This window comes from Cyprinodon tularosa, unplaced genomic scaffold (genome assembly GCF_016077235.1).
Source record: "Cyprinodon tularosa strain WSP-4 unplaced genomic scaffold, ASM1607723v1 ctg124, whole genome shotgun sequence".
Classification (NCBI taxonomy): Eukaryota; Metazoa; Chordata; class Actinopteri; order Cyprinodontiformes; family Cyprinodontidae; genus Cyprinodon; species Cyprinodon tularosa.
Window position 1 is genome coordinate 249,974 of NW_024038048.1, and position 16,707 is coordinate 266,680.

The following is a 16,707-nucleotide window of genomic DNA, read 5'->3' on the forward strand; positions in this document are numbered from 1 at the left end:
AATAATTGATTTGAAATTATTTGACTAGATATTTCCAGATAAGGGTTTACAAAACAAGCTTTGGCTAGAAAACTCCATGTTAATTAGTTGTTCCACTTTTATACCTATAAAACGCTATTCCCTGCATTTGACCATGGTGGAATTTATGTTGTCAGATTAAGAAAACAATACAGCCAATTTATAATTGCTAAACAGTGACATTAAAAAAGTAAGACCTTTAAACTTTTGGGGATGTTCCTTTTTATTCTTTTTTATTTGCTAGAACATTGTACAAAGTAAGAAAAAACACAGTATTTTAAAATTCACCCATCCATCATTTTCTCTCACTTAGTACTTGTCAGGGTCGTGATGGGGCCATTGCCTAACTCTGGCAGTATACAGGTGAGAGGCAGGGTCACACCTTGGACAGGTTGCCAGTCTGTCGCAGGGCAACACAGAGACACACAAAGACACACAACCATGCACACTCACACCTAAAGACAATTCAGAGAAGCTAATTACCCTAACAGTTATGTTTTGAACTGTGCGAGGAAGCCAGAGTACCCGGAGAGAGAGAACCCAAACATGCATGGGGAGAACATGTCAACTCCATGCAGAAAGACCCCAGGCCAGGAATTGCAGCCAGAACCTTCTTGCTACAGGGCAACAGCATTACCCACTGTATCACAGGGCAGCCCGTGTTTTAAATTGGCCATGAATCACCAATGTTTACACGTTATAGCAAAATATATTTGGAAACAAAAATATATGTTTCACTTCAAACTTAATATCACGGGCTTGCTTCAGAAATTCAGGTATGAATAGATGAATCTAACTGACTAAACAAAAACCAAGCTTCAGACAGATTTTTGACATACAAGTCAATATACTGCAGATAAATGCTCAAAAAAAAAAAATACATGTCCATCACCACAATTGATATACAAATCACCTTTTTAGAACCCATTACCAACTTTCATCCTATAAAGTAATTTAAGGTAATTTATGCATACCTGAGAGAACCTAAAAATATTTGTATGACTATGCAGACAAAAAGGATTTATTCTGGATGTATATTTCAGAACAACAGTAAGATCAGTGCCAGCGAGACTGCGAGGAATCGAGATGCCACCATACCAGGACAGAATCCGGAAATACTAGAAGAGAAGAAAATACACATTCAGAATGTGCACCAGTTTAGTCATCAGTAGTCAACTTCATTAGTTTAGTGATAGAGTTATACTTATAATTAGATCACTAAATTAGGAATAGACTACAGTTCTGAAGTTGAGTTAATCATTTGTTTCATTATGGCATGTGTGTGTTCAGTTTTTAGTCTCAGCTACCATTTTGCATGTAGACCAAAAAGTGCAGCCTGGGTTTATACAACTAAACCACATTCATCTGCTCTGTAGAAAAGAACTCACTCTTTCTCACACAATATGATACCATGTCAAAAGTTAATAACAATTACGCCTGAGGTTTAGATTCTGCTGACAAAATTGCCCACCTAGCTGCCTTGAAAGTGAAAAGACACTTATCTGGCAAGACTTTGCTCATCTCAAACTATTTGAGTAGACACAAGAGAAATAATTTAAAGAGGCATATGAGATAAGATTAATGGATGTCAATAGCAGCTTTCAATGTTTGGACATTTAAAATGTCATCAAAAATGTGAGTGAAATGTAATTTTTAATAAAATCCTCAGTAAGAGTAGATCTATTTTAGTTTGAATATAATATATAAACCAAGTATTTCTGAGAAAGAACAGGTATGGTACTTCAGCATTAAGGCTTCATGAAAAAAAACAGTAGAATCAATACTTTTACTACTGTGCTGAATGACATACTTGTTTGTCTTGATAAAAAAGTTGTGCTGTGCTTCGCTTTTTCTTGACCTGTCAATAGCTTTTGATACTGTGGACCATGCTGTTTCAAAGCATAAGTTTGGATTATCAGACGGTGCTGTCTCCTACTTGACAAACTATCTGAGTGAAAGAACTAAAGGCTGGTTTATGCTCAGAAACCAGGTTGTCTACCTCTGTGTCGCAGTAAAAGCAAATGTACCCCCGTCCTTCCGCAGACACTGGTGCACCTCTCCAAAATTGTAGTTGACTGAAGACCGTGCCGCAGACAGAGGGCATCTGATTTGTCAAATCTTCATCTGCTGTACACTATTGGTTTTTCCTGTTTGGTACCTTACCGGCTTGTTTTCTTTGTATTAACTGCGATTATGGAAAAGGAGTTGTGATGATGGACCAGCGTGAAGAGCGAGGTGCGTGAGAACGCTGGGACCCTTTCCGCACCTGGATCCCACTCTTTTTCGCCCTCATGTCCCTCTATTGCCCCACAAACTTGCCCCTTGCAATTTTCCACTTCCTTGCCGTATCTAGACCCACACCTCATTCGTGATTGTCCCTCTAGCGTTGTGGCTTGGAATAACGTAGCGCAGACAACGCTTCAATATTGGGCCTAAATCAAAAATATCTGTGACAAACCACTGCCACTCACCGCCATGGGAGTATAACTAGCCCTTTAGTGCGTAAATGTTATGTTCTGTGTTCAGAATTTTAAAATGTCTAAAAGGAGGTACCACAGGGCTGAACATTGGGTCCCTTGTTGTTATTTTGTGAAAACGTATCAGATGCTAATTTGCATATTTATGCAGACGACACAGTAATTTACTGTTTTGGATTAACACCTCCTAAGCACTTCAACACTATACATCAGCACAAGTATGGTAAAAGCAGTGAACAGCAAAGAATGTGTAAAGCTGTAAAGTGCAGAAAATATTTTGCTTTACAGAGAATTGCAATGCTTATATAGAATTTTTTTCTGAACATCTTTGATGTGAGACTGGCAGCAGACCTTGTAGACAATTATCACAAATTAGTTTTATTTAAGATACTCTCTCCACATCTACCCATATTTTCAGACTTTCACATCTATGTTTCCTTTATCATTTCTAAATGGTTTTTTTTCCACGTTTAAAGACAACTTTTTTTCGTCAAACCAGTGTTTCTAGCTTATTAATCTTTGCAGTGAATTCCTCGAAGACCTGTCGTAAGCTCTCAACTGTACATAACATATTTGGATCATCTGAAAACAAAACCAACTTGGATACTTGTGAAACTTTGTATATGTAATTTATGTAGAGAATAAACAGTATAAGTCCCAATACTAAACCCTGGAGGAAACCACATGCATTGTCCAAACATTACTGTAAATGAAACCCATACACCATAATGCTCTTATTTCGTGATTAATATATTATAATTAATTGTGTCAAATACATACAGCTTTTTATTTTTGGCACTGATTACTTCCTCTATAAGTTACAGAGTCACCATAGCAGTGAATATCGGTGACCTAAATCCATACTGACTTTTATAAAGTAGTTTGTGTTTCTCAATTAACTTCTTTTTTATTGAGCAGTAATTACATTTTTTGAAAAGTCAGAACAGTTAAGTTAGCGTTATCTTTGTTTTTATCTCTTGGAGTATTAAGTCCTATTTTTGAATAAGAAAAGAATTTCCAAATGCATTTATTGGCTTCTCTCTTCTCATTCTTTTGTAATTTTGTTTGCTATCCTTAGCAGCTTTCCTGTAATAGCTGTCATAAACTACAAACACAGGTAGAAAGTTTGGTGATGTTATCAAGAAATAATCCTCTTATTGTGTTGTTATCTATAAGGTATGCAAATATATGATCTATTAATGTGGAAAAAATGTGTAGTTCTTCCATGGAAAAATAAAGAACTGAAAGAAGACAAGGAAGGGAAGGAGAGACTGGAACATCATTTAAAGGCAATACCTGTTGTCTGTAGATACATAGATACATGACCTAAGTTTGAATTTAAATCCCTTACATAGCATTGAGTTTTAAATTTTAATTCAATCATGACTAGTTTTATGGTATTAAAAGCTAGGTACAATTATAAAAAACGTTCTACATGTTAAAGTATTGAGATTCCCGACCCTCAGAGATTACAGACTCTTGAGATATAATAACTCCTTTTAAAGCATTTTCTGGGAATGTAAACTAATCTGACAACAGTAAGTATTCATTTCACAATTTCTTTTACCGTTGTAGGCATAGACCTCCTTCCAGATTTGAGGTAGGATTTGTTGTGTTTATTGGTCTTAACTGAGGACATGGCAGAGTAGTTCCATTGATCAGTGGGGTGAGATCTGTCAATACACAAAATGCCATTAAGGAAAACAAATACAATGTCTCTTGAACAATGAAATGTTTTAACCTAATCCTATACTCCTTCTTGTGGATGACAAAAAGAGTCCAGAGAAACAAAAAAGACAATGTCCCATTTCCAAGTTAAAATATTGCGAGGCAAGTCAACTTCAAATTGCTGCTTGTTCAATAAAAAGAAACAAGTGAGAAAACACACACAGAAAAGTATGTTGCAGTGGCATAAGAAAAATTGAATACTTAATGAATAGAAATAATTAAAGTGACTAAAACAATACGTAATTTGATGAAAAGGAGGAAAAGGTGTATTTACTATTTGTGTTTAATCAGATATTATGACAGGAAGAGCTTTCTTAAGTAAAGTTCTGGATACAATATCAAGATAGCAGCAAGAAGAGCTTAGTTGGTGCATATTTCCTCAAACTTTTTTTAAGCTTATTTGGATTAATTGGGATTGTAACGGTCTTGATTCTTTTATGTTTACTTTGCTCCATGTTTCCTAGTTTTATTGGTTTAATTCCTATTTTGTTGTATTTCATACTGTAGATATATTTTAGTTCCAAAGTTTTTATTTGTTTCCATCTGTTTCCCTCTTGTGTAAACTCTCCTTTTCCCTAGCTCCATCCTTTGCTGCTCTATTCACACCTGCTCCCAATCTGCTTGTTAGTCATCTCTTTGTTCAGTCTCCCATAAATACACACCTTGTGCAGTTCCTCAGTGCTGGTTCCTCATCTTACTTCACCTTACCTCGTCTCACCTTATCTTACCCTGGCACTTCGTGACTGTTTTCCCCTGATGTCTCCATGGTTCTGGTTTGTTTTATATTTTTTATTTGGATTTTTGGATTCCTGCCTCTGTTTCCTGTGTTTATTCTATAAAGAAATTTTAAGAACTCACCCCTGCCTTTCAGCATCTGCATTTGGGTCCACTAACCACAACCAAATCGGGATATTTTGTCATAATCATTTCCTCTTGTAACAACTAGTCAAAGATGTTTTTTGTAATGGCTTATGAGAATCTATATAAAACCAGTTAGGCTTCATCATATGTCCAGTGATATTCCAGATACTTGCACTAAATGTTTATCTCAAAAAAGAACTCTTCTCCATTATTTATGGGAATGTCCTAAAGTCCAGATGTTTTGGAAGGATGTTATTATCTATCTGAATTGCTTAAAGTAAAAGTCCCATTAGAGGTTAAAATCTGTGTTCTAGGAATATATCCAACAGAATTTAAACAATCACAGAAGACAGCTACATTGATAGAATACGGACCTCTTTAAGCCATAAGATATATTGCACTATGCTGGAAGAGCAAGGAAGACCCCTACATGGGACTCTGGAGGAAAAAAGTTGCAAGCTCACTCGGACTGGAAAAACTTGCATAGCAAAGGGCAAACAATGGGACTTTGAGGATCTGTGGGAGCCATATATGAGGATTATAGAGACTGAAAGTGGAGCTTACTGATGGGAGTTTTGACTACAGTTTTATTCATACATTGCCTCTTTTTTCCCCTTTTTTTTTAAGTCTCTGGCTTAATCTAAAGGGTTTTGTATATTTTTGGAACTAGACAAATGCAGGTTTAAATGGTGAATGCATGAATAAATCTAAGTGTGTATAAGTACATGTTAAAAGGTTAAGTTTGTTGTCTGTAAGTTTTGCTGTATCAAAAAAGAGAAAATTCAATAAAATACATTCAAGTAAAAAAGAGCTGTTTGTGTAAAAACATTAAATAAAATACCAGAGAATATGAAGTTTCCCTAAAGAATGTTAAACATTATATATATATATATATATATATATATATATATATATATATATATATGTAGATAGATAGATAGATAGATAGATATATAAGACATAAGTTATTGCAATATTACAAATTGACTTTGACACATTTAACTGACCTTCAAAATTAAACATAAAAATGGCACTACCCCCCTTGAGGAACTCTCTGGATTGCAGTTCTTCCAAGGTCGCAAATGGTCCGTAACCCCTGCCGGGTCCACCATAAAAATACTCATCATATTCATTGTGAATCAAAGTTCCACTGTCCCTGGGATTGTTCCAGATAAGTATACCTGTTTATAGAGACAAACAGTGAGAATCTTTTTTTTGTCCCTAGACATATTCTTCCAAATGTCGGTTAGATGTTGTCTGTGGAAATATTAGTTGTAGACTTACCACTACTCACTTGAGTTTCAACTGAAACAAAAGCAAGTTCCTTGGACATTTGCAGTTTCTTGTTCGGGGTTTGATCTAACAGCTGGAAAGTCATTTGTCTTTGCAGACAAGGCCACTGCAGTTCATTGTCAAAATCACCAGACAGGAGCTGCACATACATTCCAACAGATGTTTTGTCAAGTCTAACATACATTCGGTATGCATAGCCATCTTTTGAATATTGTCGTGGACTGAATATTCTGGTTCCAGTGTCGCTTGTGTTTAAAAGATTCTCTAAGTCATCAATCTGCAGGACAACATGTGGACACTCTGTCTCTGAGAGATTAATGTCATCAATTGAGAAGCCTCCTGTAGAGTTTCCTGCTCCTTTCCGAACCTCAAACACCACCTGGAAGTTCTTGGTGGCATTCAAGGAAACATGGTGGATCTTCCAGTGAGATGTAGGTGGACCTGCAGTAAGATTTTCTAAAATTAACTACATTACACAATTTATACATAAAAACTAGCAAAAGTGAAAATGAATGGTGTGCCAAACGAAAATGGGAGACAAAGAAATTATTAAACAATTAGTTCAATTTTTTAACATAGCTACCCATTACCGGTAATCTGGCTCATGAGGCGGAGAGTTCCATTGGTGTCCTGTTTATCTTGGAATTCTCTGATCCAGATATTAAGTTCATCTGATTCATTTCCACTGTGGAAATAGTAGAACTGCAAGCATTGAACATTACATCCTCTTTTAGGCTTCACTTCTTCAGTTTCCAGCCGTGCTGAATCGCCCTCTTGACCTGTTGCCGTGCTTCCATGTATAAAGTATCCCATTTGTGTACCTGAAAGGACATCAAAAACTTTTTTTTTTCTGGTGGATTCTAACCTTGATGTCATTTTACAGATGACTTGAGCCATTTGCACAATGAATTAAAGTAGAAAATCTATTTTATAATCTTAAATTAAATATGTGTGACCTCTTTTGATATGTTTATAATAGCATGTCCTTATCGGAAGTGAAGTGAAAAAAATTGTTTCACAAAACCATTAGGACAAACATTTTTTTTGTGACATCAACAGTGTTTTGATTATTATTTTTTCTTATTTTTATTTTTTTTACACTTTTCTTGTTTTAACATATAGACATGCAAGGGTTTTTTGAAAGGAATCTTTTACATTTACATTTAAACCAATGAAATCATCCATGACAACTATGAGCATTTTGCAGGCACCGATGAATAACTCAAAATTCACAAGTCATTAAATTGTATTTATCATTACGATAATAGAATTTAAGGTGAAAAAAATAAATAAATTAACCATTATCTCCACTTCCACTTGATAGACTGGTATGGTCAGAGCTTGGACCCCCAGGGATTTGTGTGACGACTTCCCAGTCACTTCCATTTTGTGAACAGCGACTCATCTGGCACATAGTTCCATTGGAAAAGCCACAGTAAAAAATAAAGGAAATAGTTGCATCTGGAAAAGAAAATGATTATTTATGTTAATGTTAGTTCCGTAATTTTACTTAATGTCATTTTATGTAATTCTGAAAATTATAGTATTACGTTTGATGCAAAAGTGGAGCTCTTCAAAGTTGGACTTGGAAAAAATGTGAAGAGCATCAAAAAAGTTTTTTTTATGGGGGTTAAGAATGGTCTAATGTGATCATATTTCCTTTAAAAGGTTAAGTATTAAATCTATAACAAAACATTTTGCAATAGAAAATGTTTGAAAAGAGGGAGGGCAAGCAAGTTCTCCAAGGTATAAAATAAATGGATTATTTTTAAAATGATTTTAAAAATATTCTTTAAAAATTTTACACTGATTTTTTTTAAATAACAATTTCCTTTGGAAAATAACAGAATGTTAAAACACCAATTTTGGTCTTTCTTTTGTTTAGACCAAAGGATGGATTTAAACCAAAACCAAATAAAACATCTTGAGAATGTTTTGCTAATTTTATCTGTAAGCACTTACTGCAGTTGTAGAGGAGGTTCAGTTCTTCTACATCAGTAGGACTCATTTCAAGCCTTTGACCAATAACATCTTGGAATCTAGGGTCCAACGTGATGATTGTTTTCCCATTCCCATTGCTAAAACCATTCTTGCCATAGTGCATCACGGACATGTAGTCATATGGGGTTCCATGGGTGGTGGATTTATCACTGCTGACCTTTCTGAAATTATGCTCTTTACCTGTGTGATATAAAAAAATACTACACTTAAAATTATTGCATCCTTTCTCTCAACATAAAAAAAAAGAATTCATAGGAAAGTTTTCAAACCCAAACTTATTTATAATTGATTGAGACTGAACATCATTGGCTATATTCAGTTGTTTTAGTACCAAACACACTCTGATTAAAAGACAGCGGTACTCGAGTTTCGGGGGGATGGCATCCCCAATTCTTTAAAATCATCCCCCTTTTTAAATGACCACCCCCCTATACCATCCCCTGTGACATTTTATCACTGAATGTGTAAATTTATATTGTCTGTTAATATTACGGTGGCCCAGAGGGCACATGCTATTTCCTTTTAAACCTCAATGGCACAACCAGTGGAGTAGGTGGCGGTGTTCTGAACAGCATCACAGCCAAGCCGCAAAGACAATCTGATTTGAGGGAATGGGAAAATAAGGAGGGGAGGGAATCTTCCGCAGGTTCCAGGTTCTAAGTTGCTGAGATCTCCCTCCCCTGCTTAGTTTGAGAAATAATAAGTTTACAATTATGCAAGTTTCTCCACATAATCATACATTTTCTTTGTGATTTTGGCAGGAATTTCATAAGTCTGGGACAATGAATGTGAAAATGAGGAGGAGAGGGAATCTGGCAGGCAGTGTTGTTCCTGAACGCGTTCATTGATCGAAAGTTCATGAACTCGTTCATATTTTGGGCGAACGTGAACTGAACGTACTGTATTACTGCCTGATGAACGTTATTGTGAACTCGTTCATTCTGGTGTCTGTGAACGGCACGCTCTCTCAGTTCAACTTCGTTCAATAGGTTGCCAGATTTCTATAGAGCCCTCCAGGCGAAACTCCGGCTAAATCACACCGTAAACAGGCCTTAATATGTAGCGGGAAAAACACCCAATCTGGCAACACCAGCTACCAGTGTCGTAGCCTATAGCCGCGTGCGTTATCAAAACAAAATGCAGCGTGGAAGCCACAGCAGCATGGGAGCGACCGTGGAGGCGACAAAGCAGCAGTATGATCACTTAAAACAGTTTTATGACCAGGTGGTCGTGAGGATGATGGCAACAATCTTACATTTCTCTGCAAACTTTGCCCACCAGCTTTCAGTAAAAAAATCTGCACTTAAACCTGCCTGGTATAATTTTCCAGGATTCCAGTATTTCTTTTTAGTATGTACTGAAATGAAATTTCAAATGGAAAAAATTATTAAAATAAAAAAAAAAAAACATTTGTACCTTAAAGACTACTTTCCTGTTTTTCTTTTAATAATTCCTCATAAAAAAGACCATTCAAGCAGCACATTTTTCCTGATGTTTTTGAGAATATACTGTAGGGGTGAAAGCTGCAGCTGCTACTAGTGTGAAGTGAATGGACAGCAACAAAGCGTTAAAGCAACAATGGGGAAATGCTGTCCCCTCAATGCTAATGTAAATCCTGGTTGCATAAGGATTCAAAACTGGATATGAAGATGAAATCTGACGCACAGTTTCAGTGTTACAACTGATAAAATAATTGCTGTCTGTGGGTTATGCTGTAATTGAGCAATATATATATATATATATATATATATATATATATATATATATATATATATATATATATATAAAAAAGAACTATGAACTAGTTAATTTTTTGGAACTGTGAACTTAGTTCAATATTTTGATGAACTATGAACTGAAATAGTTCATTTTAAAATGTGTGAACTGAACTTTGAACTAGTTCACGTAGAAAGAGAACTTTCCCAACACTGCTGGCAGGTTCCAGGTTCTAAGTTTAACAAATAAAGTGTCAGAAATGATCTAGAATGATGTTAATAGCAAAATCGGGAATTGGCATCCACTGAGCAGAGAATTTATGAATTCCACACTGATTGTGCAATACAAGTAAAATCCTATTAATTCCAATTTATCTGTCCACCAAAACTATAAATTAAAAAGTGTTAGGAATATGAAAACATTAACAATATGTTTCAAATGTCCCTTTTCGTTCATATTTCAATCAGTTTTCTCATCAATGGGCATGAGTTTAGGGCCATGCGCGCTCCAGCGACAAGGGAGGTAATTCTCGGCACAAACGACACCCTGAGGAGAAAATCGAAGGTTTTAAAAATGCATTTTAATTAAGCAATTTAAGAAACGTGTTAAGATTAATATCTTGAAGGAACTGCCAAATGTGATGTAAATGTCTGGCCAGTGATCATAAATGAATTGAATGTTGATATCTGACTGCAAGGTCCCTCGTGTGACTTGCAGAAGGCCTGTTGTCCGATCAATGGTAAATATAGCTTGACGGACCTGTTAAATAGTTTTAACTTTTTCATTACCAGCATGTAGCCAAGTAGAAGTCATTCATTACCAGCATGTATACTGATTTTCTGATAAACATTCTATTTTATTCAATAAATACTCTAAATGAATATTGGAAAGGTGAGTAAATTTATTAGATTTTTTACAGCCTTATTTCATTTTCAGGCTAATTCTAATGTATATGAATTTGTAAGCAGTTTTTTTTTTTTTGAAAATAATTTTTGCTGTTTCTATTTAATTGATTGAATTTGAATTAAAAAATACTTGACTTGAAAGGATTCAGATATTCATTTGCAATGTTTTGTGAGGTGTTGTGCCAAATCTTAATAGATTCATTGCCAAAAGAATTTCCAAAGTAAAATCAAAGAAGTGGCCTACCATGACTATGAAGCTGATCCTGGTGGGAAATTTGTCCTCTGCATTTGTCCCTAACTATGTAGGGGCAGTGATAGCCATGCCAGTCCAGGGACTGACTGCAGTTATACTATAAGGTGCCTTGGTCAAGGTCAACGACCAGCTTACCTGACATATAACAACCATACCATGCATATTGCTTTAGTGTAATAGAATATATTAATTAGGCTATGTATACTTCCAAAAAAAAAGTTACACCATCCCCTTCTTTTTTTATATCTCGACTACTTTAATACAATACTGTATATATCTAAGTGAAATCTACAGCATACAAAAGAAGTCAGATGCTTATTTACAATTTTTTGAACTGGTTTTAAACTTCAGTAAATTTCTGCATGTATTATTTATAGCTTTTTTGGCAATAAAAAGTATTGGAGATACAAAAGATCCCATATCTAAATAGTATACAGGGCTGTAAAGAACTATCTACTGGCTTACGGATTGCTTCAGTATTTTATCATGCTACTTGGGCCTCCAAACTAATTTAGATTTATATGCACATGTATGAAATAAAATTATTAATTTAGGCTGTTGCAAGGCTGAGTGGGGTTGTTTAGTACTATTGAGTAGCTTAGAATAGAGGCCAGACTCCTTTAGACTAAAGGTTTATTCAGCATTTCACTCTTTTCTTTAACTTGTTTTGATTAACCACTTGATGCCCGAGTTTATATGCATGCATATATAACATATTTAAGAAAAAAAAAGTTGGGGGTTTTTGCCTTTAAGTATTTGCCTAATTGAATTTTATTAACTTCAGATTTAACCTTGACTTTCACTAAGAGATGCTGTCAAGCTAAATAAGAAGTCCTATGGAGCCGTGTTATCGTATTGGAATCTTGGGGGAGTAAGTAGATATTGTGAGGTCAAGGGTACATTTCTAAAGACAAAAACTCAGGCTGGGAGGAGTTTGAAGCAACCATGGTTGGCCTCAAAGCATTTCTGGAAAGCCCTCTGGTGCCTCCAGAGGGGAATCAGTGCTTTGCTCGTTCTGCTTTTAGTGGAAGGTGGGAGCTCTTGACCTTGAATGAGGACATTGTCAGACAGTGGGAGGAATACTTTAAGGTGGTCAAATAAAATCCACAGTGTCAAGGCTTCAGGGGTCGTTGAGATCTACCCTGATAACCTTAGAACCCTGGATTGTCTCGGACTGTCATGGCTGACACACCTCTTGAACATTACAATTGAGAAAATGTATGTATGCTAACTTAAAAAAAACATCAATAACTCAGAACAAAACCTTGTTTAAAAAATATTATGATAAAAATTAAATCTGTTCTACCTCTTATAATATTGGCATATACGATCTGCACATAATCATCTCTGTCATATCTTGACTGTTCATGGTAGAATCCAAGAGCGTGGAGAATTTCATGCTCAACAATGCCAAGAAAGTCACAGCGTGAACCAATAGAGAGGACCTGTCCATTGGGAGATTTTTGTTGACCAATATATGAGGAACACCTACAATAGAAAAACACCAGAGGTTTGTATATCAAAACCTTGAGATAAGTAAAGCATCTTTAACCAGTGAAAGTCATTAAAGTTGAGAATATAACATTATTACAGTATACAAAACACATTTCAAAACATATCACTGTTTTTTTCCTGAATCCTGTGAGTCAATAAAATAATTAAATAGCTTTTTAAGTTCAGTTCAACTCAGGGACATTAAATAAATTGTATACCAGATCCTAAGATGTCATAGTCAAATATGTCAAAATATTAGGGGTAACGATTCATCAATTAATTGATGGATGAACTTTTATTTCTGCAATCCAATGACATCAATCTGTGTTCGGCAAATTGTTAATAAAAATGACATGAAGTACTCTAAGATCGTTTTAAATGGTAATAATTTTACTGTATTGATATTATTAATTAACACACTGAAGCATGGTAGTTTTGTTTTCCTTAGGTGGTTTTTATGTAAGCAGTTTTTATGATAAAGATGTTTAACATGATTGGATTAAGTCCGTCTGTCTGTGATTTCATGACAATGGGTGACTGGAGAGTTCACAGAGCAGGAGTTTACTAACAATAATTAACCAGCCACCATAGCCGCTGGCAACATTCCTTTGCAGCATCATCACGGTAAGTCAGCTGCTTTAAAGCTAATGGTAAGATCTACAGAAGCCTCACCAGCATGTTCAGCGACTGCAAAATCTCATCTTGGGCAAAACACAACACGACCAATTTATATGCAAAGAACCGCGGCTTGATCATGTGGATCACTTGATGTTTTTAAAGAAAAAAAATCTGTAGTCACTTGCTAGTATTTCATCATGAGTGCTCTGTTGTTTCATTTTTACAATGACAGTAACAGCAGGCATGTCAATTTCATATGTCTTTTTACATTAATGTCTTTATTAGAGCCATATTTTGGAGTTTTTGTTTATTTTCCTGTTTGCTGTAATACCTAAAGTTGACAGTGGGTGACTTTATCTGTTTTAAATGGAGTCACAAGGAGTCACATGGTTCAAATCATGGGGAAAAATAGCGGCTGATAGTCCAGAAAATACTCTGTCCAGTATGCAGGTATTTATTTCACAGTCACATTGGTTACATTTGGGCTAAAGATTTACTCAACTGACTTCAAGTCACTGAATCTACCGGATCGTTCTAAAAGAACCAAAATCGTTCATTAATTAAATTGGAAACCATTAATCATAATATGGAATTAATCATTATTTAGTTAATTGTTTTACCCCTACAAAATACCTATATTTAATTGGAATTTTGTTTTCATTGTAAAAGACAATAACAGAGAACTTACCCATCTAACTTTTGGATATCGATGTAGTAGTCCTCAGAATCCTTGGGTTTGAAATCAATGCATGACTTCAATCTGAATTGGTCAAAGGCTCTCATGATCACTCCTTTGGCGTTCAACTCTTTCATTGTAAAATCAGTTACAAAGCAGTGCAACAAAGAACATGACATAGAATTACTCTGCAGCCTTAAAGTTAAATCATAAAAGAATTAATTGGGGACATTTTTAAACACATATATTATATACATATATATATTTCATTAGATTAATTACTGGTGTTTCATTCATGACATTAAAGCCTTTTTTTTACTTTGATAAACACCGCATTTTCAGCAGTGAGCATTTAATATACAGAACCTTGTTGGAACAATAAATGCCACAGCCTATAAATACAGGTTAAAGAAATTCGATTTTTATTCTATATTAAAAAATAAATGAATACCCAGGTCTTTATCCAAGACATAGGGGATTGGCGATGTCCAGAGATCATTTCCAGGTAGAATGCTGCTTCTTTGAATGTTAGGAGGCTAACAAAAATGTGCATGAAGCAAAACAGCATAAGACAGAACATTCATATAAGATTAGCAGCTTGATTATATGCTTGTAGAACTAAACCTACCTCAAGAATATCATCAAGCGTTAAATCTAAAATTAGAGCAATAAATTACTGGTTTTAATAGAGAAATCACTTCACCAAAGGTCAGTCTAACAGATAAATCACTTAATCAAAGGTGAATGTGAATGAGAAGAGAAATTTAACTTTACCCTCTTCGATAGTGTTGTTTTCAACAACATCTACAAAGACACATCAACCATAAATATAATTGGCAATAATTTAATAAATGTGTCAAGATACTCTATATATAAAATATGTATATATATATATATATATATATATATATATATATATATATATATATATATATATATATATATATATATATATATATATATATATATATATATATATATATATATATATATATATATATATATATATAAAAGACAGAAAAAAGAAACTTACCAACTATCTCTACCTCTGCCTGGAATGAAAGGTTTGAAAAAATGAAACATAAGAACATACAACTATATTTAAAAGAAATATTTTCCCTTATAATACAGTATGAACTCTTAATTTTTGCCTTACAAGTGTTAGGTTGGTACACAGAATTTCTAATGATTGCTCAGGGATTAAAAATAGATATCTCTCTCTGTGTGTCTCTGTATGTATGTATATATATATATATATATATATATATATATATATATATATATATATATATATATATATATATATATATATATATATATATATATATATATATATATATTTATATATGTTCATGTTAATGTTATTGGCATAATACTTTAAAATATAAACCCATACACATACTTACAGAAGGGAGGGAGAGTGCTGATGAAAATGCCAAGTTCAACACAAGACAAAAGTTACCTAATAGTCTCATGGTTGTACCTGGAATACATATTAGAAAACACACTATCAAAAACTATAAATTAATTCAGACATCAAAAACAGATGTTTGGATTTATATCAGTGCACTCTACCTGTATCAGAAAAGTCAGCCGGTGGAGTCGTCGTCCTCTTCCTGACTAAGAACTGAGGAGTGTTTTAAATTCCTACTACAGCACAAATATATAGGCTAGTCATTGTCTGCAAGCTGGTTTGAGGTATGTCAGATGTGAAACCAGATGCTTAGTTGGAGGTATGAAAATGTAAGGTTTGTCTCGTGTTCACTTTTCTTCTTTTCAATATGAGCTTGTTGATTTAGACAAATTCATTTTGAACCCTCACCTATTAAGTTCTGTGAATCTATTTGGTCTGCATGGCTTTTGCTCCTAGTCCTTGCTGTGAACCCAGGTTTATCAAAGTTTTTAGATGGATCCTTTTTTTCAAACATGAGGATCATTTCCACCCTCTCAGGATCCTTCTTACAGACAGGATCCTTCCCTGCATCTCTGAAGTATCTTTTTTTGTCTCTGCTTTAGAAGCTGTTATTCTGATCTTCATACAACCGTTTGTCCAGTACGTCCATCATATATCATCTAATAGTTTAAATAACTAGATTTCAATTTAAGTGTCCCGTTCTCTGTGTCCATCTTTAGTGAATTAGAATTTATATTATTAAAAACTTTCATGAAATTTACTTAATATACTTTCTGTTAATTATGGGCAGTAGTGGTTACTAATTTGTAGAGCTTATCTGTACTCGCTTTGCAGTGAATAGGAGCCCAGCCCAACAAAAAAAAGCACTAAGAAGAAGATGAAAGCTAACTTCATAAATAAATCATAATCACAAACAACAGATTAAACTAATGTCATCCACATCTGTTGTTCATATATTATTTAGCATGTTTACATGGACAACATCTTAAAGATAAACCAGACATTACCAACCTAATAATGTCTTCTAACAGTTTTAGCTTTCGATTACATGGAGAGATATTATCAATAACTACAAAAACATTAGCATATCCTGGAAAAATATATCACCAGAATGATTGGCAATTAGGAGGACCACTTATTTACATGATCCACCCAGAAATAAAAGATCGTCCTCTATCCCTTTAAGGCGGTAAGAAACTAATGTAATGGTAGGACATAGGGAGAAACATAATGATGAAAAGAACATTAAATGA

At 34.5% G+C, this 16,707-nt stretch overlaps 1 protein-coding gene across 1 annotated transcript; it reads right to left on the reverse strand.

The window, feature by feature from the left end:
• Positions 1-223: 223 nt before the first annotated feature.
• On the reverse strand, positions 224-15,771 carry LOC119777434 (meprin A subunit beta-like). Its single transcript, XM_038276311.1, has 15 exons — positions 15,616-15,771; positions 15,447-15,523; positions 15,074-15,092; positions 14,815-14,844; positions 14,669-14,694; positions 14,492-14,576; positions 14,053-14,170; positions 12,559-12,740; positions 8,340-8,558; positions 7,677-7,838; positions 6,968-7,198; positions 6,369-6,818; positions 6,092-6,265; positions 4,063-4,168; positions 224-1,136 (listed from the first exon to the last, which is right to left on the reverse strand). The coding sequence occupies exons 2-15, from the start codon at positions 15,513-15,515 to the stop codon at positions 1,058-1,060; spliced, it is 1,950 nt and encodes a 649-aa protein (XP_038132239.1). The 5' UTR covers positions 15,516-15,523; positions 15,616-15,771; the 3' UTR covers positions 224-1,057.
• Positions 15,772-16,707: the final 936 nt, after the last annotated feature.